The 25,612-nt window shown below is 58.4% G+C and overlaps 1 protein-coding gene across 4 annotated transcripts in view; it reads left to right on the top strand.

Moving 5' to 3' along the window:
* Positions 1 to 25,612, top strand: part of NLGN3 (neuroligin 3) — a 121,504-nt gene that overhangs the window by 84,303 nt on the left and 11,589 nt on the right. For all 4 annotated transcript variants that reach the window (XM_075915673.2, XM_075915672.2, XM_075915671.2 and 1 more), the window contains 2 exons: positions 4,678 to 4,863; positions 23,746 to 24,535. In XM_075915673.2, coding sequence (XP_075771788.2) covers positions 4,678 to 4,863; positions 23,746 to 24,535 — 976 coding nt within the window. The remainder of the gene's footprint in view (positions 1 to 4,677; positions 4,864 to 23,745; positions 24,536 to 25,612) is intronic.

The following is a 25,612-nucleotide window of genomic DNA, read 5'->3' as shown; positions in this document are numbered from 1 at the left end:
GCGCCAGTGGTATTCTCCTCCATCCTCCCTGTTGAAGGGAAAGGACTGGGCAGGGATCGTCAAAATGAGGAAGTACATGCGTGGTTGCGCAGATGGTGTCGCCGAGAGGGGTTTGGTTTCTTCGACCATGGGACTCTGTTCCAGGCACAAGGATTGTTAGGAAGAGATGGGATCCACCTAACCAAGAGAGGAAGGAGCATCTTCGCGGGCAGGCTTGCAAACCTAGTGAGGAGGGCTTTCAACTACGTTTGTTGTGGGACGATGACCAAAACCCTGAGGGGAGTGGGAAAGTCGGATACTGGGAAGAAATGCAAAGAGGAATGAGCAACAAAGGTGGACCCCTGATTCGAATGCAGAGGGCAGGGCGATCAACTGGTTATCTAAGGTGTTTGTACACCAATGCAAGAAGCCTGGGAAACAAACAGGAAGAATTGGAGGCCCTGGCCCAGTCCAAGAACTACGATTTGATTGGGATAATGGAGACTTGGTGGGATGACTCACATGACTGGAGCGCTGTCATGGAGGGGTATAGACTATTCAGGAAGAACAGGCAGGGGAGAAAGGAGGAGGAGAAGTTGCACTGTATGTAAGAGAGCAGTATGACTGCTCAGAACTGCAGTATATAGAAGAGGAAAAGCCTGTTGAGAGTCTATGGGTTAAGTTTGGAGGTGCAAACAAGAGCAGTGATGTTGTGGTTGGTGTCTGCTACAGGCCCCAGAATCAGGTGGATGAGGTAGATGAGGTTTTCTTCGGACAACTGAGAGAAGTTTCCAGATCGCAGGCCCTGGTTCTCGTGGGGGACTTTAATCACCCTGACATCTGTGGGGAGACCAATACGGCAGTACACAGGCAATCCAGGAAGTTTTTGGAGAATGTTGGGGATCATTTCTTGGTACAAGTGCTGCAGGATTCAACCAGGGGCCGTGCGCAGCTTGACCTGCTGCTCACAAACAGGGAGGAACTAATAGAGGAAGTAGCAGTGGGTGACAACCTGGGAAGCAGTGATCATGAGATGGTAGATTTCAGGATTCTGACCAAAGGAAGAAAAAAGAGTAGTAAAATTCACACCTTGGACTTCAGAAAAGCAGACTTGGACTCCCTCAGAGACCTGATGGGCAGAATCCCCTGGGATGTTAACATGAAGGGGAAAGGAGTCCAGGACAGCTGGCAGTATTTTAAAGAAGCCTTATTGAAGGCACAGAAAGAAACCATCCCGACGCGTAGCAAGAGAGGCGAACATGGTAGGAGACCCGATTGGCTTACAGGGAAAATCCTTGGTGAACTTAAGCACAAAAAGATTGCTTACAAAAAGTGGAAATTTGGACAGATGACTACGGAGGAGTATAAGGCTGCGTCTAGACTGGTATGATTTTGTGCAAAAGCGCTTGCTTTTGCGCAAAATATTGCCGCCTGTCTACACTGGCCGCGAGTATTTGCGCAAGAACACTGACTTTGTAATGTACAAAATCAGTGGTTCTTGCGCAAATGCTCCCGCTCAGGGATAAGCCCTCTTGCACAAGTATTCCTGCACAAGAGGGCCAGTGTAGACAGCCACATTCATTTCTTGCACAAGAAAGTCCGATGGCTAAAATGGCCATTGGAGCTTTCTTGTGCAAGAGAGCATCCACACTGGCACGGATGCTTTTGTGCAAAAGCAAATCTTTTTTGCAAAGGCACATGCTAGTATAGACGCTCTTTTCGCAAATACTTTTAATGGAAAAACTTTTCCGTTAAAAGTATTTGCGCAAAATCATGCCAGTCTAGACGCAGCCTGAATGTATAGCTCGAGAGTGCCGGGGGGTTATCAGGAAGGCGAAAGCACAATTAGAATTGTAACTCACAAGGGATGTGAAGGGCAACAAGAAAGGTTTCTACAGGCATATTAACGAGAAGAAGGTGATCAGAGAGGGGGTGCGGCCCCTAATGGATGAAGGAGGTAACCTAGTGACAGATGATGTGGGAAAAGCTGAAGCACTCAAGGCTTTCCTTGCCTCTGTCTTCATGGACAAGGTCGGCTCCCAGACTAATGCGCTAAGTGATACAATATGGGACGAAGGTGGACAGCCCTTGGTGGGGAAAGAACAGGTTAGGAGCTACTTAGAAAAGCTAAACATACATAAATCCATGGGTCCGGACTTAATACATCTGAGGGGGCTGAGGGAGTTGGCAAATGTCATTGAGGAGCCTTTGGCTATTATCTTTGAAAAGTCGTGGAGATCGGGAGAGATCCTGGATGACTGGAAAAAGGCAAATGTAGTGCCCAGCTCTAAGAAAGGGAAGGAGGACAATCCAAGGAACTATAGGCCGGTCAGTTTACCTCAGTCCCTGGAAAAATCCTGGAGGGGATCATTAAGGAATCCATTTTGAAGCACTTGGAAGAGGGGAAGGTGATCAGGAATAGTCAGCATGGATTCACAAAGGGCAAGTCGTGCCTGACCAATCTGATTAGCTCCTATGCTGAGGTAACTGGCTCAGTGGACATGGGGAAGTCAGTGGATGTGATATACAGGCAGTCCCTGGGTTACGTACAAGATAGGGACTGTAGGTTTGTTCTTAAGTTGAAGTTGTATGTACGTCGGAACTGGCTCCAGATTCAGCCGCTGCTGAAACTGACCAGCGCTGACTACAGGAAGCCCTAGGCAGAGTTGTTCTGCCCTGGGCTTCCTGGAATCAGCCGCTGATCAGTTTCAACCGCGGCTGAATCTGGACGCCTGGGACAGAGCAGCTGGGGCGCTGCCGGGTAGGTCCCCGCAGCGCCGAGGTGCGACACTGCGGGACCAACCCGGCAGCGCCTCAGCTGCTCTACCCCAGGCGTCGGCGAGAAAAGCCTGGTCTGCTGGGGGTGCACTAGCTGCGCCCTCCCCCCCAGCAGACTAGGGAGACGCGGGCAATGGGACCGCCGCCCGCGTCCTCCACGGCTTTGCTCCGCGTCTCCCTGGTCTGCTGCCCCCCCCCCCCAGCAGACCAGGGAGACACAGAGCGGCTTTTCTCGCTGCGGAGGACGTGGGCGGCAGGACCGCCCGCGTCCTCCGCAGCAAAAAAAGCCTGGTCTGCCCCCCCCCCCCCCCAGCATACCAGGGAGACGCGGAGCAGCTTTTCTCGCCGTGGAGGACGCGGGCGGAGGGACCGCAGCGCGTATGGGCAGTCCCGCCGCCTGCGTCCTCTGCGGCGAGAAAAGCCCCGTTCGTATGTAGGGATCTGACGTAAGTTGGATCCACGTGACTCGGGGACTGCCTGTACCTTGACTTTAGCAAGGCTTTTGATACGGTCTCCCACAATATTCTTGCCAGCAAGTTAAGGGAACATGGATTGGATAAATGGACGGTAAGATGGATAGAAAGATGGCTAGAAGGCCGGGCCCAGCGGGTAGTGATCAACGGCTCGATGTCAGGTTGGTGGTCGGTTTCTAGTGGAGTGCCCCAAGGTTCGGTTCTAGGACCGGTTTTGTTCAATATCTTTATTAATGACCTGGCTGAGGGGATGGGTTGCACCCTCAGCAAGTTCACAGATGACACTAAGCTGGGGGGAGAGGTAGATACGCTGGAGGGCAGGGAGAGGGTTCAGAGTGAATTAGACAAATTGGAGGATTGGGCCACAAGAAATCTGCTGAGGTTCAACAAGGACAAGTGCAGAGTCCTGCACTTGGGACGGAAGAATCCCAAGAATTGATACAGGCTGGGGACCGACGGGCTGAGCAGCAGTTCTGCAGAAAAGGACCTGGGGATTGCAGTGGATGAGAAGCTGGATATGAGTCAACAGGGCGCCCTTGTAGCCAAGAAGGCTAATGGCAGATTAGGGGGCATTAGGAGGAGCATTGCCAGCAGATCCAGAGCAGTGATTATTCCCCTTTATTCGGATTTGGTGAGGCCACATCTGGAGTATTGTGTCCAGTTCTGGGCCCCCCACTATAGAAAGGATGCGGACGCATTGGAGAGGGTCCAGCGGAGGGCAACCAAAATGATTAGGGGGCTGGAGCACATGACCTACGAGGAGAGACTGAGGGATTTGGGCTTGTTCAGTCTGCAGAAGAGAAGAGTGAGGGGGGATTTCATAGCAGCCTGCAACTTCCTGAAGGGAGGTTCCAGAGAGGATGGAGAGAGGCTGTTCTCAGTGGGGGCAGATGGCAGAACAAGGAGCAATGGTCTCAAGTTGTGGTGGGAGAGGTCCAGGTTGGATATTAGGAAAAACTCTTTCCCTAGGAGGGTGGGGAAGCGCTGGGCTGGGTTCCCTAGGGAGGGTGGAGTCTCCATCCCTAGAGGTGTTTAAGTCTCGGCTTAACAAAGCCCTGGCCGGTTGATTGAGCTGGGATTGGTCCTGCCTTGGGCAGGGGGCTGGACTTGATGACTCCTGAGGGCTCTTCCCACTCTGGGATTCTAGGGTTCTATGACAGTGGGGGGCTATTAGGACAAATCCCCTCCTCACAGCCGGGTGTGACTCTATTTTAATGCAATGCGAGTCTGCGACTCTAGGCCTAAGGCTAATGGCTGCTGCTCTCCACTCCGGCTGCAGAGGGAGGCTTTGCTTCGGGCCTTGCAGCATGGGTACAGAAAAGCCGTATTGTTACAAACCTGGCGGCTCATAGCCAAAGGGGAGCCCAGGGGCTGAGAGCACGGCCTGCCTGCAGGAGTCGAGGGGCCAGGGCTGGGCATGTGCTGAGGGGGCTCTGTTTGGCCGCAGGCTTCCTGAGCACTGGGGACCAGGCGGCCAAAGGGAACTACGGGCTGCTGGACCAGATCCAGGCGCTGCGCTGGGTCAGCGAGAACATCGCTTTCTTCGGGGGCGACCCGCTGCGCATCACCGTCTTCGGCTCGGGCATCGGCGCCTCCTGCGTCAGCCTGCTCACGCTGTCCCACCACTCGGAAGGTAAGCGCCGCCTGCCCCCTGCCAGGCCGAGGCTTCTGCCCTGTGCCCGCTGGGCCGGCGCAGGCCCTGGTGCAGGTAGAGTGTAGCTGACCCTCCCCTCCCCTTCCCTCGCTGCGACGAGCTGGCCCGCCCCTCCCCTTCCCTCCCCTCCGCTCCCCTTGGTGAGCTGGCCCGCCCCTCCCCTCCCTTCGCTGGCCCGCCCCTCCCCGCCCCTCCCCTTGGTGAGCTGGCCCGCTCCTCCCCTTCCCTCCCCTCCGCTCCCCTTGGTGAGCTGGCCCGCCCCTCCCCTCCCTTCGCTGGCCCGCCCCTCCCCGCCCCTCCCCTTGGTGAGCTGGCCCGCTCCTCCCCTTCCCTCCCCTCCGCTCCCCTTGGTGAGCTGGCCCGCCCCTCCCCTCCCCTCCCCTCGCTGGCCCGCTCCTCCCCTTCCCTCCCCTCCGCTCCCCTTGGTGAGCTGGCCCTCCCCTCCCCTCTCCTCCCTTCACCTCCCCTTGGTGAGCTGTCCTGCACTTCCCCAGCCCTCCCCTCGGCCAGCTGGACCGCCCTGGCCCTCAAGCTGGCGTGTGAGGCAGGGAGCACGCTGGGTGCCGAGCTGGGGTTCGGGGCCAGAGCTGCCAATCCCGACTGGCACGAGGCCGAGCCGTGGAAATATGACTGGCCAGAGTCCCCCTGCAGCAGCTCAGCCCCGTGGTCCCAGGCCCAGGCAGCGTGAAGCGCCGTTGAGCTGGGCTGCGAGCCCGCCCGGGGTGCTCTGGTGACTAGCCCCCCCCCCTCCGGTGCAAAGCAGAGAGAGGACGGAACTGGCTGGGGGAGCGCCAGCTGCAAGCTGCTCTCAGCTTCCTCTCAGGCCCCGGAGGAGAGCTGTGCTACACCGGAGAGGACCCGCCAGCTGCGGCTGAGACGCTGCAGAGAAGCCGTTCTCCCCGAGCCCAGTCTGAGCCTGGGAAAAGCACAGAGCAGCAGCACTCCAGACCTGTAGGAAAGGGAGAGCCAAGGCCTCCAAGTAACCTTAACTCTGCCCTGTCACAGAATTCAGCCTCCCGTAGAATTACGTTCTCCAGGGTTGTGTGCCCAGCTTCGCAGCCCCCGTCTGTGCAGACACTGCTCCTGCTGAGAGCCCCCTGCATGAGGCCCACACACTTGTGCCAATGGGGCTCACACCAGGGCACTGCAAGAGCTGTGTAGATGGGGCTTTGATCAGACTTTGCTGGAGCCGAGGGGCTGGCGTGTCGACACTGACAGCAACAGCCAGCGGCAGATGTCCCCGCCCCTTAGGGCATGTCTACACGAGCCCCCTAGTTCGATCTAAGGAAACTAATGAGGGTGATCGAAATTGCAAATGAAGCGTGGGATTTAAATATCCCGCGCTTCATTAGCATGTTCCCACCGGTCGCCATTTTAGAAATTGAATACAAATTGGCAAACCTCATTCTAGGAGGAACAGCAGCTAATTCGATTTAGGGCTTTAATTCGGAACCCGGTTCGCTGCCGCGGGTAGAGCGGGCAGTTACTCCGGGCTAGTCAATTTCTAAAATGGCCACTGGCCGGGAACATGCCAATTTGCAATTTCAGTCGCCCTCATTAGCCTCCCTAGATCGAACGAGGGGCTAGTGTAGACGTGCCCTGAGAGCAGCGGTGCGCAGCCCCTGGGGCCCGGCAATTAAAGGGGCCGCGACTGCATTTTGGCAGCCCAGCGTGGGGTTTTTTTGTTTGTTTGTTTTTTTCTCAACAAAATGTTCCCGGGGCTCGCGAATGAAAAAGGGTGAAGCCCACTGCCTTGGGGCACAGCCCCGCACCTGGAGCCCAGCCTGACCCTTACTGCAAAGTGGAACAGTGGGAAACGCAGCCTCATGACATCCGCACCCCGACCCATCCAGTGGCCGGGGGGCCTCAGCCCAGCCCTTTGCCCCCGAGATATGAGCAGCATATGCCAACCTGGGGGGGCCCAAACATCTGGGATAACTCTCCCCGCTGCTTATTCACCAGCCACCAGCTGCTGCCAGCACAGCGGTGATGCTCCGGGCCTTGTGGGCCTTGCTCTCCTGTTCCAGCTCGGAGCTGGCACGCACCACTTCGTCCCACGCCAGCGCGCAGCCCTGGGCATGCAAATGGCAGCCCTCAGCAGCAAGGGAGCTTCCTGCCAGCTGGGGAGTCCTGCCCCGAAAGTGCACACGCCCGGTCCCCTGGTCGTAGGCTCCTCCCCCTGCCAGGGCGCCCCCCCCCCCCGAGAGCGCACACGCCCGGTCCCCTGGTCGTAGGCTCCTCCCCCTGCCAGGGCGCCCCCCCCCCCCCGAGAGCGCACACGCCCGGTCCCCCCCGGTCGTAGGCTCCTCCCCCTGCCAGGGCTCAGCACACACGCCCGGTCCCCTGGTCGTAGGCTCCTCCCCCTGCCAGGGCGCCCCCCCCCCCCGAGAGCGCACACACCCGGTCCCCCCCGGTCGTAGGCTCCTCCCCCTGCCAGGGCCCCCCCCCCCCCCCGAGAGCGCACACGCCCGGTCCCCCCCGGTCGTAGGCTCCTCCCCCTGCCAGGGCTCAGCACACACGCCTGGTCCCCCCCGGTCGTAGGCTCCTCCCCCTGCCAGGGCCCCCCCCCCCGAGAGCGCACACGCCCGGTCCCCCCCGGTCGTAGGCTCCTCCCCCTGCCAGGGCTCAGCACACACGCCTGGTCCCCCCGGTCGTAGGCTCCTCCCCCTGCCAGGGCCCCCCCCCCCCCCTGAGGGCGCCCCCCCCCCCCGGTCCCCCCCGGTCGTAGGCTCCTCCTCCTGCCAGGGCACCCCCATCCCCCCCAGACACACTGCCTTTGTAAGTCTGCATGCAGCTGGAAACGCAGGCTGTCTCCACAGATGGGAGGGCTTTCCCCGCTGCCCAGCCTGCCCGGTGCATGGTAGCACGTGCCCCTCGGGAGCAGGCCCAGGCTGGTCCCACAGGGGTGTGAAATGCCTGCCTGGCGAGCTGGGCCTACTGTCTCTGCCTAGAAGGGCTCTGCAGGGCCCTGGGAACACCCCCAGCAGGATTTCCAGAAGAGCCCAAACAGTCGCATTTCCTTTCAGAACCCAGGAAGCAGCACAGGCGAACTCACATGGGCCAGGCTGCCTCCGAATGCCGCGGCTGGCCAGGGCCAGGGACAAGCGCCCCGGGGCGTGTGTATGTCCCTGAAATGTGGCGGAGGTGAGGCATAGGGCTGGGCCCAGGTACCTGGGGCGGCCAAGAGGCACAGCGAGGGATACAGCGAGCTGGGGAGAGGGGAATATGTGGAGGCGGGAAACAGCCACATGGGGAGACCTCTTTGGGCCTGACCATGCAGAGGTGGGATGTGGGGGTGCATACAGATATCTGTGGGGGGGAGGGCGTGGGGAGCCTGCAGGTATCCATGGGGGGAGGGCATGGGGTGCAGAGGTGCATGCTTAGGCGTGTGCATGCAGGTGTGCGTGGACGAGTGTGAGTGGGCACGTGCATAGGTGTGTGCGTCTGGACCGGTGTGAGTGGGCATGTTCGTAGGCATGTGTGTGTGGTTGTATAGGCGCAGGTGTGAGTGGGCATGGGTGTGGGTGTGTGCATGTGGACCGCTGTGTGAGTGGGTGTGCGGGCATAGGCGCGGGTGTGTGTGTGCGGGTGTGTGTGAGTGGGTGGGGGTGTGTGCGTGCAGGGGGGAGCAGAGGGGCAGGCCGCGGGGCTGGGGGGGACAGGGCTGTGAAGACGGGGGAGCAGAGGGGCAGGCCGCAGGGCTGTGAAGACGAGGGGCTGGGGGGACAGGACTGTGAAGACGGGGGAGCAGAGGGGCAGGCCGCAGGGCTGTGAAGACGAGGGGCTGGGGGGACAGGGCTGTGAAGACGGGGGAGCAGAGGGGCAGGCCGCAGGGCTGTGAAGACGAGGGGTTGGGGGGACAGGGCTGTGAAGACGGGGGAGCAGAGGGGCAGGCCGCAGGGCTGTGAAGACGAGGGGCTGGGGGGGACAGGGCTGTGAAGACGGGGGAGCAGAGGGGCAGGCCGCGGGGCTGTGAAGACGAGGGGCTGGGGGGACAGGGCTGTGAAGACGGGGGAGCAGAGGGGCAGGCCGCAGGGCTGTGAAGACGAGGGGCTGGGGGGGACAGGGCTGTGAAGACGGGGGAGCAGAGGGGCAGGCCGCGGGGCTGTGAAGACGAGGGGCTGGGGGGGACAGGGCTGTGAAGACGGGGGAGCAGAGGGGCAGGCCGCGGGGCTGGGGGGGACAGGGCTGTGAAGACGAGGGGCTGGGGGGGACAGGGCTGTGAAGACGGGGGAGCAGAGGGGCAGGCCGCGGGGCTGGGGGGGACAGGGCTGTGAAGACGAGGGGCTGGGGGGGACAGGGCTGTGAAGATGGGGGGAGCAGAGGGGCAGGCCGCAGGGCTGTGAAGACGAGGGGCTGGGGGGGACAGGGCTGTGAAGACGGGGGAGCAGAGGGGCAGGCCGCAGGGCTGTGAAGACGAGGGGCTGGGGGGACAGGGCTGTGAAGATGGGGGAGCAGAGGGGCAGGCCGCAGGGCTGTGAAGACGAGGGGCTGGGGGGGACAGGGCTGTGAAGACGGGGGAGCAGAGGGGCAGGCCGCAGGGCTGTGAAGACGAGGGGCTGGGGGGACAAGGCTGTGAAGATGGGGGGAGCAGAGGGGCAGGCCGCAGGGCTGTGAAGACGAGGGGCTGGGGGGACAGGGCTGTGAAGATGGGGGGAGCAGAGGGGCAGGCCGCAGGGCTGTGAAGACGAGGGGCTGGGGGGGACAGGGCTGTGAAGACGGGGGAGCAGAGGGGCAGGCCGCAGGGCTGTGAAGACGAGGGGCTGGGGGGACAAGGCTGTGAAGATGGGGGGAGCAGAGGGGCAGGCCGCAGGGCTGTGAAGACGAGGGGCTGGGGGGGACAGGGCTGTGAAGACGGGGGAGCAGAGGGGCAGGCCGCAGGGCTGTGAAGACGAGGGGCTGGGGGGACAGGGCTGTGAAGACGGGGGAGCAGAGGGGCAGGCCGCGGGGCTGTGAAGACGAGGGGCTGGGGGTCAGGGCTGTGAAGACGGGGGAGCAGAGGGGCAGGCCGCAGGGCTGTGAAGACGAGGGGCTGGGGGGACAGGGCTGTGAAGACGGGGGAGCAGAGGGGCAGGCCGCGGGGCTGTGAAGACGAGGGGCTGGGGGGGACAGGGCTGTGAAGACGGGGGAGCAGAGGGGCAGGCCGCGGGGCTGTGAAGACGAGGGGCTGAGGGGGACAGGGCTGTGAAGACGGGGGAGCAGAGGGGCAGGCCGCAGGGCTGTGAAGACGAGGGGCTGGGGGGACAGGGCTGTGAAGACGGGGGAGCAGAGGGGCAGGCCGCAGGGCTGTGAAGACGAGGGGCTGGGGGGACAGGGCTGTGAAGACGGGGGAGCAGAGGGGCAGGCCGCAGGGCTGTGAAGACGAGGGGCTGGGGGGACAGGGCTGTGAAGACGGGGGAGCAGAGGGGCAGGCCGCGGAGCTGTGAAGACGAGGGGCTGGGGGGGACAGGGCTGTGAAGACGGGGGAGCAGAGGGGCAGGCCGCAGGGCTGTGAAGACGAGGGGCTGGGGGGACAGGGCTGTGAAGACGGGGGAGCAGAGGGGCAGGCCGCGGGGCTGTGAAGACGAGGGGCTGGGTGGACAGGGCTGTGAAGACGGGGGAGCAGAGGGGCAGGCCGCAGGGCTGTGAAGACGAGGGGCTGGGGGGACAGGGCTGTGAAGACGGGGGAGCAGAGGGGCAGGCCGCGGGGCTGTGAAGACGAGGGGCTGGGGGGACAGGGCTGTGAAGACGGGGGAGCAGAGGGGCAGGCCGCAGGGCTGTGAAGACGAGGGGCTGGGGGGACAGGGCTGTGAAGACGGAGGAGCAGAGGGGCAGGCCGCAGGGCTGTGAAGACGAGGGGTTGGGGGGACAGGGCTGTGAAGACGGGGGAGCAGAGGGGCAGGCCGCGGGGCTGTGAAGACGAGGGGCTGGGGGGACAGGGCTGTGAAGACGGGGGAGCAGAGGGGCAGGCCGCAGGGCTGTGAAGACGAGGGGCTGGGGGGGACAGGGCTGTGAAGACGGGGGAGCAGAGGGGCAGGCCGCGGGGCTGTGAAGACGAGGGGCTGGGTGGACAGGGCTGTGAAGACGGGGGAGCAGAGGGGCAGGCCGCAGGGCTGTGAAGACGAGGGGCTGGGGGGACAGGGCTGTGAAGACGGGGGAGCAGAGGGGCAGGCCGCAGGGCTGTGAAGACGGGGGAGCAGAGGGGCAGGCCGCAGGGCTGTGAAGATGAGGGACTGGGGGGGACAGGGCTGTGAAGATGGGGGGAGCAGAGGGGCAGGCCGCAGGGCTGTGAAGACAAGGGGCTGGGGGGACAGGGCTGTGAAGACGGGGGAGCAGAGGGGCAGGCCGCAGGGCTGTGAAGACGAGGGGCTGGGGGGGACAGGGCTGTGAAGACGGGGGAGCAGAGGGGCAGGCCGCAGGGCTGTGAAGACGAGGGGCTGGGGGGACAGGGCTGTGAAGATGGGGGGAGCAGAGGGGCAGGCCGCAGGGCTGTGAAGACGAGGGGCTGGGGGGACAGGGCTGTGAAGACGGGGGAGCAGAGGGGCAGGCCGCAGGGCTGTGAAGACGAGGGGCTGGGGGGACAGGGCTGTGAAGTCGGGGGAGCAGAGGGGCAGGCCGCAGGGCTGTGAAGACGAGGGGCTGGGGGGGACAGGGCTGTGAAGACGGGGGAGCAGAGGGGCAGGCCGCGGGGCTGTGAAGACGAGGGGTTGGGGGGACAGGGCTGTGAAGACGGGGGAGCAGAGGGGCAGGCCGCGGGGCTGTGAAGACGAGGGGTTGGGGGGACAGGGCTGTGAAGACGGGGGAGCAGAGGGGCAGGCCGCAGGGCTGTGAAGACGAGGGGTTGGGGGGACAGGGCTGTGAAGACGGGGGAGCAGAGGGGCAGGCCGCAGGGCTGTGAAGACGAGGGGCTGGGGGGACAGGGCTGTGAAGATGGGGGGAGCAGAGGGGCAGGCCGCAGGGCTGTGAAGACGAGGGGCTGGGGGGACAGGGCTGTGAAGACGGGGGAGCAGAGGGGCAGGCCGCAGGGCTGTGAAGATGAGGGACTGGGGAGGGACAGGGCTGTGAAGATGGGGGGAGCAGAGGGGCAGGCCGCAGGGCTGTGAAGATGAGGGACTGGGGGGGGACAGGGCTGTGAAGATGGGGGGAGCAGAGGGGCAGGCCGCAGGGCTGTGAAGATGAGGGACTGGGGGGGGACAGGGCTGTGCAGATGGGGGGAGCAGAGGGGCAGGCCGCAGGGCTGTGAAGACGAGGGGGGTTCCTGGGCTTTACTTGCGACAGTAGGGGCTGCAGGGCTGCTCCTGGCTCCGGAATTAGCGGGGGGGGGGGGGGGGCGCGCTCTCAGGCGCCCGGGTCATGCAGCGGTGGATTCCTTGCAGGGAACAGAGCGCCGTGCCGGCTTTACCCAGCAGCCCCTCGCTAACAGTTGCTGCTCCGTGGCCTTTGACCCAGAACCCTACAGCTGCCGCAGAGGCGCGAAGCGGGGAGAACGGGGACCCAGGCAGCCCCTGGCCTGTGAGGGCCCCTCCCAGCACCCCAGGAATTGCCTATAGAATCATAGAATCATAGAATAATAGGACTGGAAGGGACCTCGAGAGGTCATCGAGTCCAGCCCCCCGCCCTCAAGGCAGGATCAAGCTCCGTCTACACCATCCCTGACAGATGTCTATCTAACCTGTTCTTAAATATCTCCAGACAGGGAGATTCCACCACCTCCCTTGGCAATTTATTCCAATATTTGACCACCCTGACAGTTAGGAATTTTTTCCTAATGTCCAATCTAAACTTCCCCTGCTGCACTTTAAGCCCATTACTCCTTGTCCTGTCCTCAGAAACCAAGAGGAACAAATTTTCGCCTTCCTCCTTGTGACACCCTTTTAGATATTTGAAAACCGCTATCATGTCCCCCCTTAATCTTCTTTTTTCCAAACTAAACAAGCCCAGTTCATGAAGCCTGGCTTCATAGGTCATGTTCTCTAAACCTTTAATCATTCTTGTCGCTCTTCTCTGTACCCTTTCCAATTTCTCCACATCTTTCTTGAAATGTGGCGCCCAGAACTGGACACAGTACTCCAGCTGAGGCCTAACTAGTGCAGAATAGAGCGGCAGAATGACTTCACGAGTTTTGCTTACAACACACCTGTTGATACAACCTAGAATCATATTTGCTTTTTTTGCAACAGCATCACACTGTTGACTCATATTCAACTTGTGGTCCACTATGACCCCTAGATCCCTTTCCGCCATGCTCCTTCCTAGACAGTCGCTTCCCATCTTGTATGTATGGAACTGATTGTTCCTTCCTAAGTGGAGCACTTTGCATTTCTCTTTATTAAACCTCATCCTGTTTGCCTCTGACCATTTCTCTAACTTGCTAAGGTCATTTTGAATTATGTCTCTATCCTCCAAAGAAGTCGCAACCCCACCCAGTTTGGTATCATCTGCAAACTTAATAAGAGTACTCTCTATCCCAATATCTACATCATTGATGAAGATATTGAATAGTACGGGTCCCAAAACAGACCCTTGAGGAACTCCACTTGTTATCCCTTTCCAGCAGGATTTAGAACCGTTAACAACAACTCTCTGACTACGGTTATCCAGCCAATTATGCACCCACCTTATCGTGGCCCTATCTAAGTTATATTTGCCTAGTTTATCAATAAGAATATCATGCGAGACCGTATCAAATGCCTTACTAAAGTCTAGGTATATGACATCCACCGCTTCTCCCTTATCCACAAGGCTCGTTATCTTTTCAAAGAAAGCTATCAGATTAGTTTGGCATGACTTGTTCTTCACAAACCCATGCTGGCTATTCCCTATCACTTTATTACTTTCCAAGTGTTTGCATACTATTTCCTTAATTACCTGCTCCATTATCTTCCCTGGGACAGACGTTAAACTGACCGGTCTATAATTTCCTGGGTTGTTCTTATTCCCCTTTTTATAGATGGGCACAATATTTGCCCTTTTCCAGTCTTCTGGAATCTCCCCTGTCTGCCATGATTTTTCAAAGACGGGGGCCAGCGTCTCCTGGAACACCCTGGGACGTGGGCCCAGCAGCGGCTGGCTCAGAGTTAGGCGCTGCCTGTGCTAGGAGCGAAAGGGCCCTGCGGCCACAGGGGCGTGGCCAGCTCAAGTCCCCCACCTTCAGGTGCTGGGCAGGCCCTCCTGGGCCCTGGCTGCGCTGCACAGGGGCTGGGTCGCTGTCAGCAGCCCGGCTCGCCTGGCCTCATGCTCAACACACAGCCCAAGGCTCAGTGTTCGTCAGGCCCCAGTCACAGCACAACGGCTCCCAAGATGGATCGGCGTGGGGCAGGGCCCATGCACCGCTCGGGGGCTCTCAGTTTGTCTTCAGCTATGAACATTCCCCGCTCCTGGCACCCCGGCCTCCCCGCTTCCAGCCAGCCACGCCTTTGGGAAGCAGCGACCACCCCCGTCTCGAGAAACCCCGGCCCCCTTGCTCTTACCGAGGCGGGAACTGAACGTATGCTCGCCCCTGAGGGCCCCACCCTGCTGTCCACCTGTGCGCTACAAAGTCTGCAGTCGGAGCCAGCTCACCAGACACTATGGCTGGAGACATTCACCTGCAAGACCTGCCACTTCAGCCTGTCGTGTCGCTCGGGACCGAGTCCTCTAGCCCCAACTTCCGGTGTGCGCCATGCATCCACCACCACCAAGCACCAGGCCAGTTCCCCGCAAGGGCTCCTGGGCTCCCACGTTGACCAGGGGCCGGTTCCCTGCAAGGCATTCCGGGTTCCCGCGCCGACTACGGTCTGGTTCCCTGCAAGGAATCCCGGGTTCCCGCGCTGACCACGGTCCGGTTCCCTGCAAGGAATCCCGGGTTCCCGCGCTGACCACGGTCCGGTTCCCTGCAAGGAATCCCGGGTTCCCGCGCCGACCACGGTCCGGTTCCCTGCAAGGAATCCCGGGTTCCCGCGCCGACCACGGTCCGGTTCCCTGCAAGGAATCCCGGGTTCCCGCGCCGACCACGGTCCGGTTCCCTGCAAGGAATCCCGGGTTCCCGCGCCGACCACGGTCCGGTTCCCTGCAAGGAATCCCGGGTTCCCGCGCCGACCACGGTCCGGTTCCCTGCAAGGAATCCCGGGTTCCCGCGCCGACCACGGTCCGCTTCCCTGCAAGGAATCCCGGGTTCCCGCGCCGACCACGGTCCGCTTCCCTGCAAGGAATCCCGGGTTCCCGCGCCGACCACAGTCCGGTTCCCTGCAAGGAATCCCGGGTTCCCGCGCCGACTACGGTCTGGTTCCCTGCAAGGAATCCCGGGTTCCCGCGCTGACCACGGTCCGGTTCCCTGCAAGGAATCCCGGGTTCCCGCGCCGACCACGGTCCGGTTCCCTGCAAGGAATCCCGGGTTCCCGCGCTGACTACGGTCCGGTTCCCTGCAAGGAATCCCGGGTTCCCGCGCCGACCACGGTCCGGTTCCCTGCAAGGAATCCCGGGTTCCCGCGCTGACCACGGTCCGCTTCCCTGCAAGGAATCCCGGGTTCCCGCGCCGACTACGGTCCGGTTCCCTGCAAGGAATCCCGGGTTCCCGCGCCGACCACAGTCCGGTTCCCTGCAAGGAATCCCGGGTTCCCGCGCCGACCACGGTCCGGTTCCCTGCAAGGAATCCCGGGTTCCCGCGCCGACTACGGTCCGGTTCCCTGCAAGGAATCCCGGGTTCCCGCGCTGACCACGGTCCGGTTCCCTGCAAGGAATCCCGGGTTCCCGCGCTGACCGGGGGCCGGTTCCCTGCAAGGAATCCCGGGTTCCCGCGCTGACCACAGTCCGGTTCCCTGCAAGGAATCCCGGGTTCCCGCGCTGACCGGGGGCCATTTCCCTGCAAGGAATCCCAGGTTCCCGCGCTGACCACGGTCCGGTTCCCTGCAAGGAATCCCAGGCTGACTGGGGGCCGGTTCTCTGCAAAGAATCCCGGATTCCCGTGCCAACCACGGTCCGGTTCCCTGCAAGGAATCCCGGGTTCCCGCGCTGACCACGGTCTGGTTCCCTGCAAGGAATCCTAGGTTCCCGCGCTGACCGGGGGCAATTTCCCTGCAAGGAATCCCAGGTTCCTGCGCTGACCACAGTCCGGTTCCCTGCAAGGAATCCCGGGTTCCCGTGCCGACCATGGGCCAATTTCCTGCAAGGAATCCCGGGTTCCCGCGCTGACCACGGTCTGGTTCCCTGCAAGGAATCCTAGGTTCCCGCGCTGACCGGGGGCCGTTTCCCTGCAAGGAATCCCAGGTTCCTGCGCTGACCACAGTCCGGTTCCCTGCAAGGAATCCCGGGTTCCCGTGCCGACCATGGGCCAATTTCCTGCAAGGAATCCCAAGTTCCCGTGCCAACCACGGTCCGGTTCCCTGCAAGGAATCCCGGGTTCCCGCACTGACCACAGTCCGGTTCCCTGCAAGGAATCCCGGGTTCCCGCACTGACCGGGGTCCGGTTCCCTGCAAGGAATCCCGGGTTCCCGTGCCGACCATGGGCCAATTTCCTGCAAGGAATCCCAAGTTCCCGTGCCAACCACGGTCCGGTTCCCTGCAAGGAATCCCGGGTTCCCACGCTGACCACGGTCCGGTTCCCTGCAAGGAATCCCGGGTTCCCGCGCTGACCACGGTCCGGTTCCCTGCAAGGAATCCCGGGTTCCCGCACTGACCACAGTCCGGTTCCCTGCAAGGAATCCCGGGTTCCCGCACTGACCGGGGTCCGGTTCCCTGCAAGGAATCCCGGGTTCCTGTGCCGACCATGGGCCAATTTCCTGCAAGGAATCCCAAGTTCCCGTGCCAACCACAGTCCGGTTCCCTGCAAAGAATCCCAGATTCCCGCACTGACCACAGGCCGTTCCCTGTCCACTGATGTAAAGACAAACACTCAAATCCTGGTGCCAGCTCAGGAAAGCAGCACACACTCATAAATGATCTGGAGAAAGGGGTAAGCAGTGAGGTGGTAAAGTTTGCAGATGATTCCAAACTGTTTAGGATAGTCAAGACAGAAGCAGACTGTGAGGGACTCCAAGAAGATCTCACCAAACTGAGTGATTGGGCAACAAAATGGCAAATTAAATTGAATGTGGATAAGTGTAAAGTAATGCACATCGGGAAAAATAACCCCAATTATACGTACAGTATGATGGGGTCTAATTTGGCTACGACGAATCAGGAAAGATCTTGGAGTTATCGTGGACAGTTCTCTGAAAACTTCCACACAGTGTGCAGCGGTGGTCAAAAGGGCAAATAGGATGCTAGGAATTATTAAGAAAGGGATAGAAAATAAGACCCAGGATATCTTACTGCCCCTGTATAAAACTGTGGTATGCCCACATTTTGAATACTGTGTACAGATGTGGTCTCCTCACCCCCAAAAGATATTTTGGCCTTGGAAATGGTTCAGAAAAGGGCAACTAAAATGATTAGGGGTTTGGAACGGGTCCCATATGAGGAGAGGTTAAAGCGACTGGGACTTTTCAGTTTAGAAAAGAGGAGACTGAGGGGGGATATGATAGAGGTCTATAAAATCATGAGTGGTGTGGAGAGGGCTGATAAAGAAAAGTTATTTATTAGTTCCCATAATAGAAGAACTAGAGGACACCAAATGAAATTAATGGGGAGCAGGTTTAAAACTAATAAAAGAAAGTTCTTCTTCACACAGCGCGTAGTCAACCTGTGGAACTCCTTGCCAGAGGAGGCTGTGAAGGCTAGGACTATAATAGAGTTTAAAGAGAAGCTAGATAATTTCCTGGAGGTTAGGGCCATAAAAGGCTATTAGCCAGGGGATAAAATGGTGCCCTTGGCCTCAGTCAGAGGCTGGAGAGGGATGGCAGGAGACAAATCGCTTGATCATTGTCTTCGGTCCACCCCCTCTGGGGCACCTGGTGCTGGCCACTGTCGGCAGACAGGATACTGGGCTAGACGGACCTTTGGTCTGACCCAGTACGGCCGTTCTTATGTTCGTTCTTATGACTGGCCGCTAGTATTTGTGCAAGAACACTGACTTTGTACCGTACAAAATCAGTGGTTCTTGCGCAATACTCCGATACTCCCACTCAGGGATAAGCCCTCTTGCGCAAGTATTCCTGCACAAGAGGCCAGTGTAGACAGACAAGTTGATGGCTAAAATTGCTATCGGCGCTTTCTTGCACAAGAGAGCATCTACACTGGCACGAATACTTTTGCAAAAGCATCCGTTCCAGTGTAGACGCTCTCTTGCGCAAATACTTTTAATGGAAAAACTTTTCTTTTAAAAGTATTTGCGCAAAATCATGCCAGTCTAGACGCAGCCTTGGTGTCACATTAGCTATCTTCCAATCATTAGGTACAGAAGCTGATTTAAAGGATAGGTTACAAACCATAGTTAATAATTCTGCAATTTCCCATTTGATACTTTCTGAACTCTCGGGTGAATACCATCTGGTCCCAGTGACTTGTTACTGTTCAGTTCATCAGTTTGTTCCAAAACCTCCTCTAATGACACCTCTATCTGGGACAATTCCTCAGATTTGTCACCTAAAAAGAGCGGCTCAGGTTTGGGAATCTCCCCAATATCCTCCATCGTGAAGACTGAAGCAAAGAATTCATTTAGCTTCTCCGCAATGACTTTATCATCTTTGAGTGCTCCTTTAGCATCTTGATTGCCCAAGGGCCCCACTGGGGCTGTGTCTAGACTGGCAAGTTTGCTGTCTACACTGTCCACTTGAATTTCCGCAAGAGCACTGACTTCCTACTGTCTGAAATCAGTGCTTCTTGCGGAAATGCGACGCTGCTCCGGTTCAGGCAAAAGTCTTTTTGCGCAAAGCTTTTGTGCAAAAGGGCCAGTGTAGGCAGCTCATTTTTGTTTTGTGCAAAAAAGCCCCGATCGCGAAAATGGCGCTTGGGGCTTTTTTGCGCAAAAGCGCGTCAAGATTGGCACGGACGCTTTTCAGCAAAAAGTGCTTTTGCGGAAAAGCATCCGTGCCAATCTAGATGCTCTTTTCTGCAAATGCTTTTAATGGAAAAAGTTTTCCGTTAAAAGCATTTGTGGAAAATCCTGCCAGTCTAGACGTAGTTTGGTTGTTTAGCCAGCTTCCTGCTTCTGATGTACTTAAAAAAAAACATTTTGCTATTGCTTTTTGAGTTTCTAGCTAGCTGTCCTTCAAACTCCTTTTGGCTTTTCTTATTATACTAGCCAATTAACCTGTCATAAGACAGGATTTTCAGGTCTCTCCTCCATGTCAGTCTTCTCTCCTGAGCCTCCGGTCTCTCGCTGTCTCTCTGTCTCTCTCCTCCTACTGCCTCCCCCCCTCTCTCTCAGCTCTCCTCCGCCTCCTGCCTCTCTCTGTCTCTCTCTTTTTCTTCTCCTCCCCCTCCTGCCTCTCACTCGAGGAACTGCGGAGCCCAAATGGACGTTTGGGCTCCACACTCCCCGTGCTGCATGGGGAGTGAGGAGCCCAAACAGTCGCTTGCACCACTTGCTCCCACGCGGCAACCAGGCTGAGCAGTGCAGAAGTCAGCCGAGCGCCACGGCGGGAGGTGAAGAGGGGGGTGGCAATGTTCATGGCCAGGGGGTGGGACCTGGAGCCGCTGTCATGCCGCAGGTCACCACCCCGCCCCCCTTCACCTCCCAAGATCGCTTTCCTGATTTGTCGTAGCCAAATTAGCCCCCATCATACTGTACGTATAGTTGGGGTTATTTTCCCGATGTGCATTACTTTACACTTAGCCACATTCAATTTCATTTGCCATTTTGTTGCCCAATCACTCCTTTTGGTGAGATCTTCTTGGAGTCCCTATCAGTCTAGACAATTGCTTTTGCGCAAAATCTTGCCAGTCTTGACGCAGCCCAATAGTTAAAAAGGGCTCTAGAGGTGATCTTGGCAATTACAGATCGGTAAGTCTAACGTCAGTACCGGGCAAATTAGTTGAAACTATAGTAAAGAATAAAATTGTCAGGCACATGGATGAATATAATTTGTTGGGGGAAAGTCAACAGGGTTTCTGTAAAGGGAAAACATACTTTACTAATCTGCTAGAGTTCTTTGAGGGGGTCAACAAACATGTGGACAAAGGGGATCCAGTGGCTATAGAATACTTTGATTTCCAGAAACCCTTGGACTAGGTCCCTCACTAAAGAAAATTGCCATGGGATGAGAGGGAAGGCCCTTTTGTGGATTGATAACTGGTTAAAAGATAGGAATAAATGGTCAGTTTTCTCAGTGGAGAGAGGTAACTAGTGGGGTCTCCCAAGGGTCAGTCCTGGGGCCAGTCCTATTCAACTTACTTATAAATGATCTAGAGAACGGGGTAAACAGTGAGATGGCAGAATTTGCAGATGATCCCAAACTGCCCAGACTGAAGAGCTTCAAAAAGATCTCACCAAGATTGGGCAACAAAATGGCAAATGAAATTCATGTTGATAAATGGAAAGTAATGCACATTGGAAAAAATAATCCCAACCATACGTACAACATGATGGGGACTAATTTAACTACAACTACTCAAGAGAGATCTTGGAGTCCCTGTGGATAGTTCCCTGAGAACATCCACTCAGTGGGCAGCGGCAGTCAAAAAAGCAAATAGAATGTTAGGAATCGTTAAAAAAGGGACAGAGAATAAGACCGAAAATATTGTAATGCCTCTACATAAAACCATGGTTCACCCACGTCTTGAGTACTGCGTATGGATGTGGTCACCTCATCTCAAAATAGAGATATTCTCATTGGAAAAAGGCAACAAAAGTGATGAGGGGTTTGGAACAGGTCCCATATGAAGAGAGATTTAAAAGACTTGGGCTACGTCTACACTGGCCACAATTTCTGGAAAAGCCATGAAAATCAGGCAAGTCAGGATAGGGAAATCCGCGGGGGATTTAAATAAACATGGCCGCCGCTTTTTTTCCGGCTTGGGGAAAAGCCAGGAAAAAAGCATCTAGACTGGCGCGATCCTCCGGAATAAAGCCCTTTTCCGGAGGATCTCTTATTCCTTCAGGTAGGAATGGTGTCCCCAGCCTCTGTTTCTCTGGAGGTGGGAGACAGGGGAGGGATCACGTGAGGATTCCCTGTTGTGATCCCTCCCTCTGGGGCATCTGGTATCAGCCACTGTGGGCAGACAGGACCCTGGGCTGGTTGGATCATTGGTCTGACCCAGTCTGGCTGTTCTGATGTTCTTATGACTCAGCAAAGCCCCTTTGGCCCAGGCTTCCCCAGGGCTCTGTGAGCTGAGTCCAAGCCCACCTCAGCCCCGCCAGGCTCCATCTCCTGGAGCCCTTTGTATTCTGCGGAGCTGGCATCTGGCCATGCATTCCTCTGCCTGGGCCAGGGCCTTTGTGGCCCTGCTTCCCAGGGCAGGAGTCCACTCCCTGCTGTGTTCCCTCCAGCAGAAAGGCTCCTTTGTGCCTGGCGAGGCCTGCATTGGCAGCGAGTGGGGCCCAGCTGGGCAGGAAGTGTGCCGGGGGGGGGGGGACCCAGAGGGATGTGGCACACAGGGCAAAGCTGCCCTAGCACAGACTTAGCTCTTCCAGCTCCCAAGCCGCTGAGAGCCGTGGCAGGACAGAGGAGCCAGGACAGCTGGAGGGATCCCAGGCAGGAGGCTGGCACTGTCACCCGCGCCTTCAAGGACTCCTGGGGCTGTTGTCTGCATTGCCTGTAGGCGCCCTGTGGCCAGGCCTGAGCTGTGGCCCTGAGCATGCCGCTCTGCTCCCTGCGTAAGGACCATGGAGCACAGCGCTGCTGCATGTGGCAGGGCGGTCCTGCTGGACCCTGTGTACCTGCAGCCCCATGCTCCTCTGAAGGAGGACCCATGTCTGAGCCCCCACTGCAGCTTGTGCTATGGGGAACTGGGCAGGGGCACGTTGCCTTCTGCACTGAGGCCCTAGGCTGCTCGTACAAGCTCAGCCTGCTTCCGCGGAGACACCGGCTGCACTTCACAGCACTGGGCCTGGGACCAAAACCACTGGCTGAGGCAGGAGGCGGAGCCATGAAATCTGTGACTTAGGAGTTCCTGGTGGCTGGGCCTGGCGACGCTGCATTAGGCGCAGCCCTGAGGCAAGCTGCCCATGGGACCCTGCATTAGCGAGCCCCTAGGTGCCCAGAAGTTAGGCTAGTGTTTTTCCAAGTTGGGTCTCAGCCACCAGAGCTTCCTTCCTGTGTCCGGCCACAGAGCTCGCAGCTCCCTTGGCTGGAACAGGCGAACCGTAGATGGACACGGTACGTAAACCGAGCGACGCGGGCCTGCCACTGGCTTCTGGCAACCCTGCGGCCCCAGTCTGAGAATCGCTGAGTTAGGCCGTGTGCACGCCCAAGGCTGGTCACCACAACTAATGTTAACAAATCAAAACTGGCTAAAGGGGTTCACACTTGCTCCCTCGGCCCACAGATTGTGTCCACGTGGGAGGGGGCTATCATCAACAGTGTGAGCAATGCATTGTGGGTAGGAGTCCCACAGATCAGTGTTGTGGCAAGGAGGAGCGGATCCCTGCGCTTCTTAGGATTCCTGCCAAGTTCTCCCACAGCCTCAATGGCTGGGAGCAGCATCATGAGTAGCTCTGTGAGCTCTCTGTGCTAAGGAATGTCAAAGCAGCAGTGTCTGTCCTTTTCCCGGTGCAGCGGCAGTGTACCTGCCACTGTTTCTAGTGCGCGGCAGAACAGAAGCAGTCCAATCATTTGTTCTTTGTTCCTTCCCCAAACAGAACAGCTCACTCAGCTGTCAGATACATCCCAGAGCTTTGAAAAGAGAAGGGTGCATGCTTGCAGGGCAGCACAGATCAAAACACTGAGCAGAGCCATCAGGGCAGGTATTGTGGGACACTGGCATCAGCCAGTTCTGTCTACAAAAACAGCGGAGTCTACACAGGCTGTTTGTCAACAGTAAAGGGAGGGGAAAAGACAACGTCTTGCAGAGCTGGAAGATTTTGGCACCAATACTGGGTGTTTTCCCTGACAAGCCATGTGACCGTGTGAATGCGTTTTGTGGCCAAAGGGCAGGTTTTGGCAACTAAACCTGCTAGCGCAGACAAGGCTTTGGACTTGCATCTCACTCTTGCCTTCCCCAAGAGGCGGAGAGCAGGAAGTGGCCTGCTGTTGTGTGGTTTGGCTTTTGGATACAAGAGGAGCCAATAAAAACACCTCAGCTAGACTCTTGGTAACTTTATTATGCACAGAATAGTAAAGGAAAGCAATGCACGGTTACAGAGATCCATTTCAATACACAGGATACTTAGTACAGACAATAATACAACACCTAGGGCAATACCCAAGATACTTGATTTTAAGGGTACTTCTTTCTATAAATCACACACACACACAGTTCCACCGCTAAGACCTTATGATTCTCAGCTGATTGTCAGACGGGAGGTCGTGGCCTCATTGTTTCCCCACACACAGAGGTGTCCACAAGGCATCAGTCGGTAGGAACAGGCACAGCTTTTAGTTGCAGCGAGTAAGGTAGTGGGGTCCCCTTACCCAATCCCTCCCACCCATTACCTTTTCTACCCCTATTTTATAACAACGCGAGACTTGACGTCCTGCCAGTGAAATCTGCCCATTCACCATCTCATGAATGCCCCTCTCTGGTACACACCGTGCTCACCCAGCTGCACTCTGCTTCATTGAGACGTCTATGGCTGCATCAGTAGCATTGCCAGGTCCGAGTGCCGGGCCCCCCCGCTGTTCTTGGCGAGGTGTCTCTGTACCGGTACTCTCAGCGCACTGTTGCTTCACGCACTCCTGCCTTTCGAAGGTCGACCCTCGGCCTGGCCCACGGGCTTTCCTGCACTAGGCTCAGATCAGGCCGCCTCACTTTGGTCAAGGCAGCCATGGCTAGTCCGGTCCATGCAGGCCTCTTTGGGAGCTCCCTGCTGAGGGGAGGTGGTTTGCCCCTTCTGAGCTGTGCCATGTGCTGCCTCTCTGCCTGCAGGTCTCTTCCAAAGAGCCATCATCCAGAGCGGCTCTGCCCTCTCCAGCTGGGCCGTCAACTACCAGCCAGTGAAGTACACCAGCCTGCTGGCCGACAAGGTGGGCTGCAACGTGCTGGACACAGTGGACATGGTGGACTGTCTGCGGCAGAAGAGCGCCAAGGAGCTGGTGGAGCAGGACATCCAGCCAGCCCGCTACCACGTGGCCTTCGGGCCTGTCATTGATGGGGACGTCATCCCAGACGACCCGGAGATCCTGATGGAGCAGGGCGAGTTCCTGAACTATGACATCATGCTGGGGGTGAACCAGGGGGAGGGGCTGAAGTTTGTGGAGGGCGTGGTGGACCCTGAGGACGGCGTGTCGGGCAGTGACTTTGACTACTCCGTCTCTAACTTTGTGGATAACCTGTATGGCTACCCCGAGGGGAAGGACACCTTGCGGGAGACCATCAAGTTCATGTACACAGACTGGGCAGACAGGGACAACCCTGAGACACGCCGCAAAACCCTGGTGGCCCTGTTCACGGACCATCAGTGGGTGGAGCCGTCGGTGGTGACAGCGGACCTGCATGCCCGCTATGGCTCCCCAACCTACTTCTACGCCTTCTACCACCACTGCCAGAGCCTCATGAAGCCCGCCTGGTCGGATGCTGCCCATGGAGACGAGGTGCCTTACGTCTTCGGGATCCCCATGATCGGCCCCACCGACCTCTTCCCCTGCAACTTCTCCAAGAATGACGTGATGCTCAGTGCCGTGGTCATGACCTACTGGACCAACTTCGCCAAGACTGGGTGAGGGACCCTAAGCTCTCCCTGTGTCTGTGCGCGCCCGTATGTGTGTCTGTGCGCGCCCATCTCCCCGTGTCTGTGCGCGCACGTATGTGTGTCTGTGCGCGCCCATCTCCCCGTGTCTGTGCATGCCCACCTGCCCGTGTCTGTGCGCCCATGTGTGTGTGTCTTTGTGCGCCCATCTCCTCGTGTCTGTGCGTGCCCACCTGCCCGTGTCTGTGCGCCCATGTGTGTGTGTCTTTGTGCGCCCATCTCCTCGTGTCTGTGCGTGCCCACCTGCCCGTGTCTGTGCGCCCATGTGTGTGTGTCTTTGTGCGCCCATCTCCTTGTGTCTGTGCGAGCACGTGTGTGTGTCTGTGCGCGCACATCTCTCCGTGTCTGTGCACGCACGTATGTGTGTCTGTGCGCGCCCATCTCCCCGTGTCTGTGCGTGCCCACCTGCCCGTGTCTGTGCGCCCATGTGTGTGTGTCTGTGCGCGCCCATCTCCCCGTGTCTGTGCGCGCACGTATGTGTGTCTGTGCGCGCCCATCTCCCCGTATCTGTGCGCGCCCATCTCCCCGTGTCTGTGCACGCCCATCTGTGTGTGTCTGTGTGCGCCCACCTCCTCATGTCTGTGCGCACCCATCTCCCCGTGTCTGTGCACCCACGTGTGTATGTCTGTGTGCGCCCATCTCCCCGTGTCTGTGCATGCACGTGTGTGTGTCTGTGCACGCCCATCTCCCCGTGTCTGTGTACAAACGTATGTGTGTCTGTGCGCGCCCATCTCCCCGTGTCTGTGCCCATGTGTGTGTCTGTGTGCACCCATCTCCCCATGTCTGTGCACACCCATCTCCCCGTGTCTGTGCGCCCATGTGTGTGTCTGTGCGCACCCATCTCCCCATGTCTGTGCGCGTCCATCTCCCCGTGTCTGTGCGTGCATGTGTGTCTGTGCACGCCCATCTCCCCGTGTCTGTGCGCGCACGTATGTGTGTCTGTGCGCGCCCATCTCCCTGTGTCTGTGCGTGCATGTGTGTGTCTGTGTGCGCCCATCTCCCCGTGTCTGTGCGTGCACGTGTGTGTGTCTGTGCGCGCCCATCTCC

Source organism: Pelodiscus sinensis, chromosome 13 (assembly GCF_052426305.1).
Source record: "Pelodiscus sinensis isolate ZL-2025 chromosome 13, ASM5242630v1, whole genome shotgun sequence".
Taxonomy (NCBI): domain Eukaryota; kingdom Metazoa; phylum Chordata; order Testudines; family Trionychidae; genus Pelodiscus; species Pelodiscus sinensis.
The sequence above is the reverse complement of the archived record's forward strand: the minus strand, read 5'-3'. Positions and strand labels throughout refer to the sequence as shown.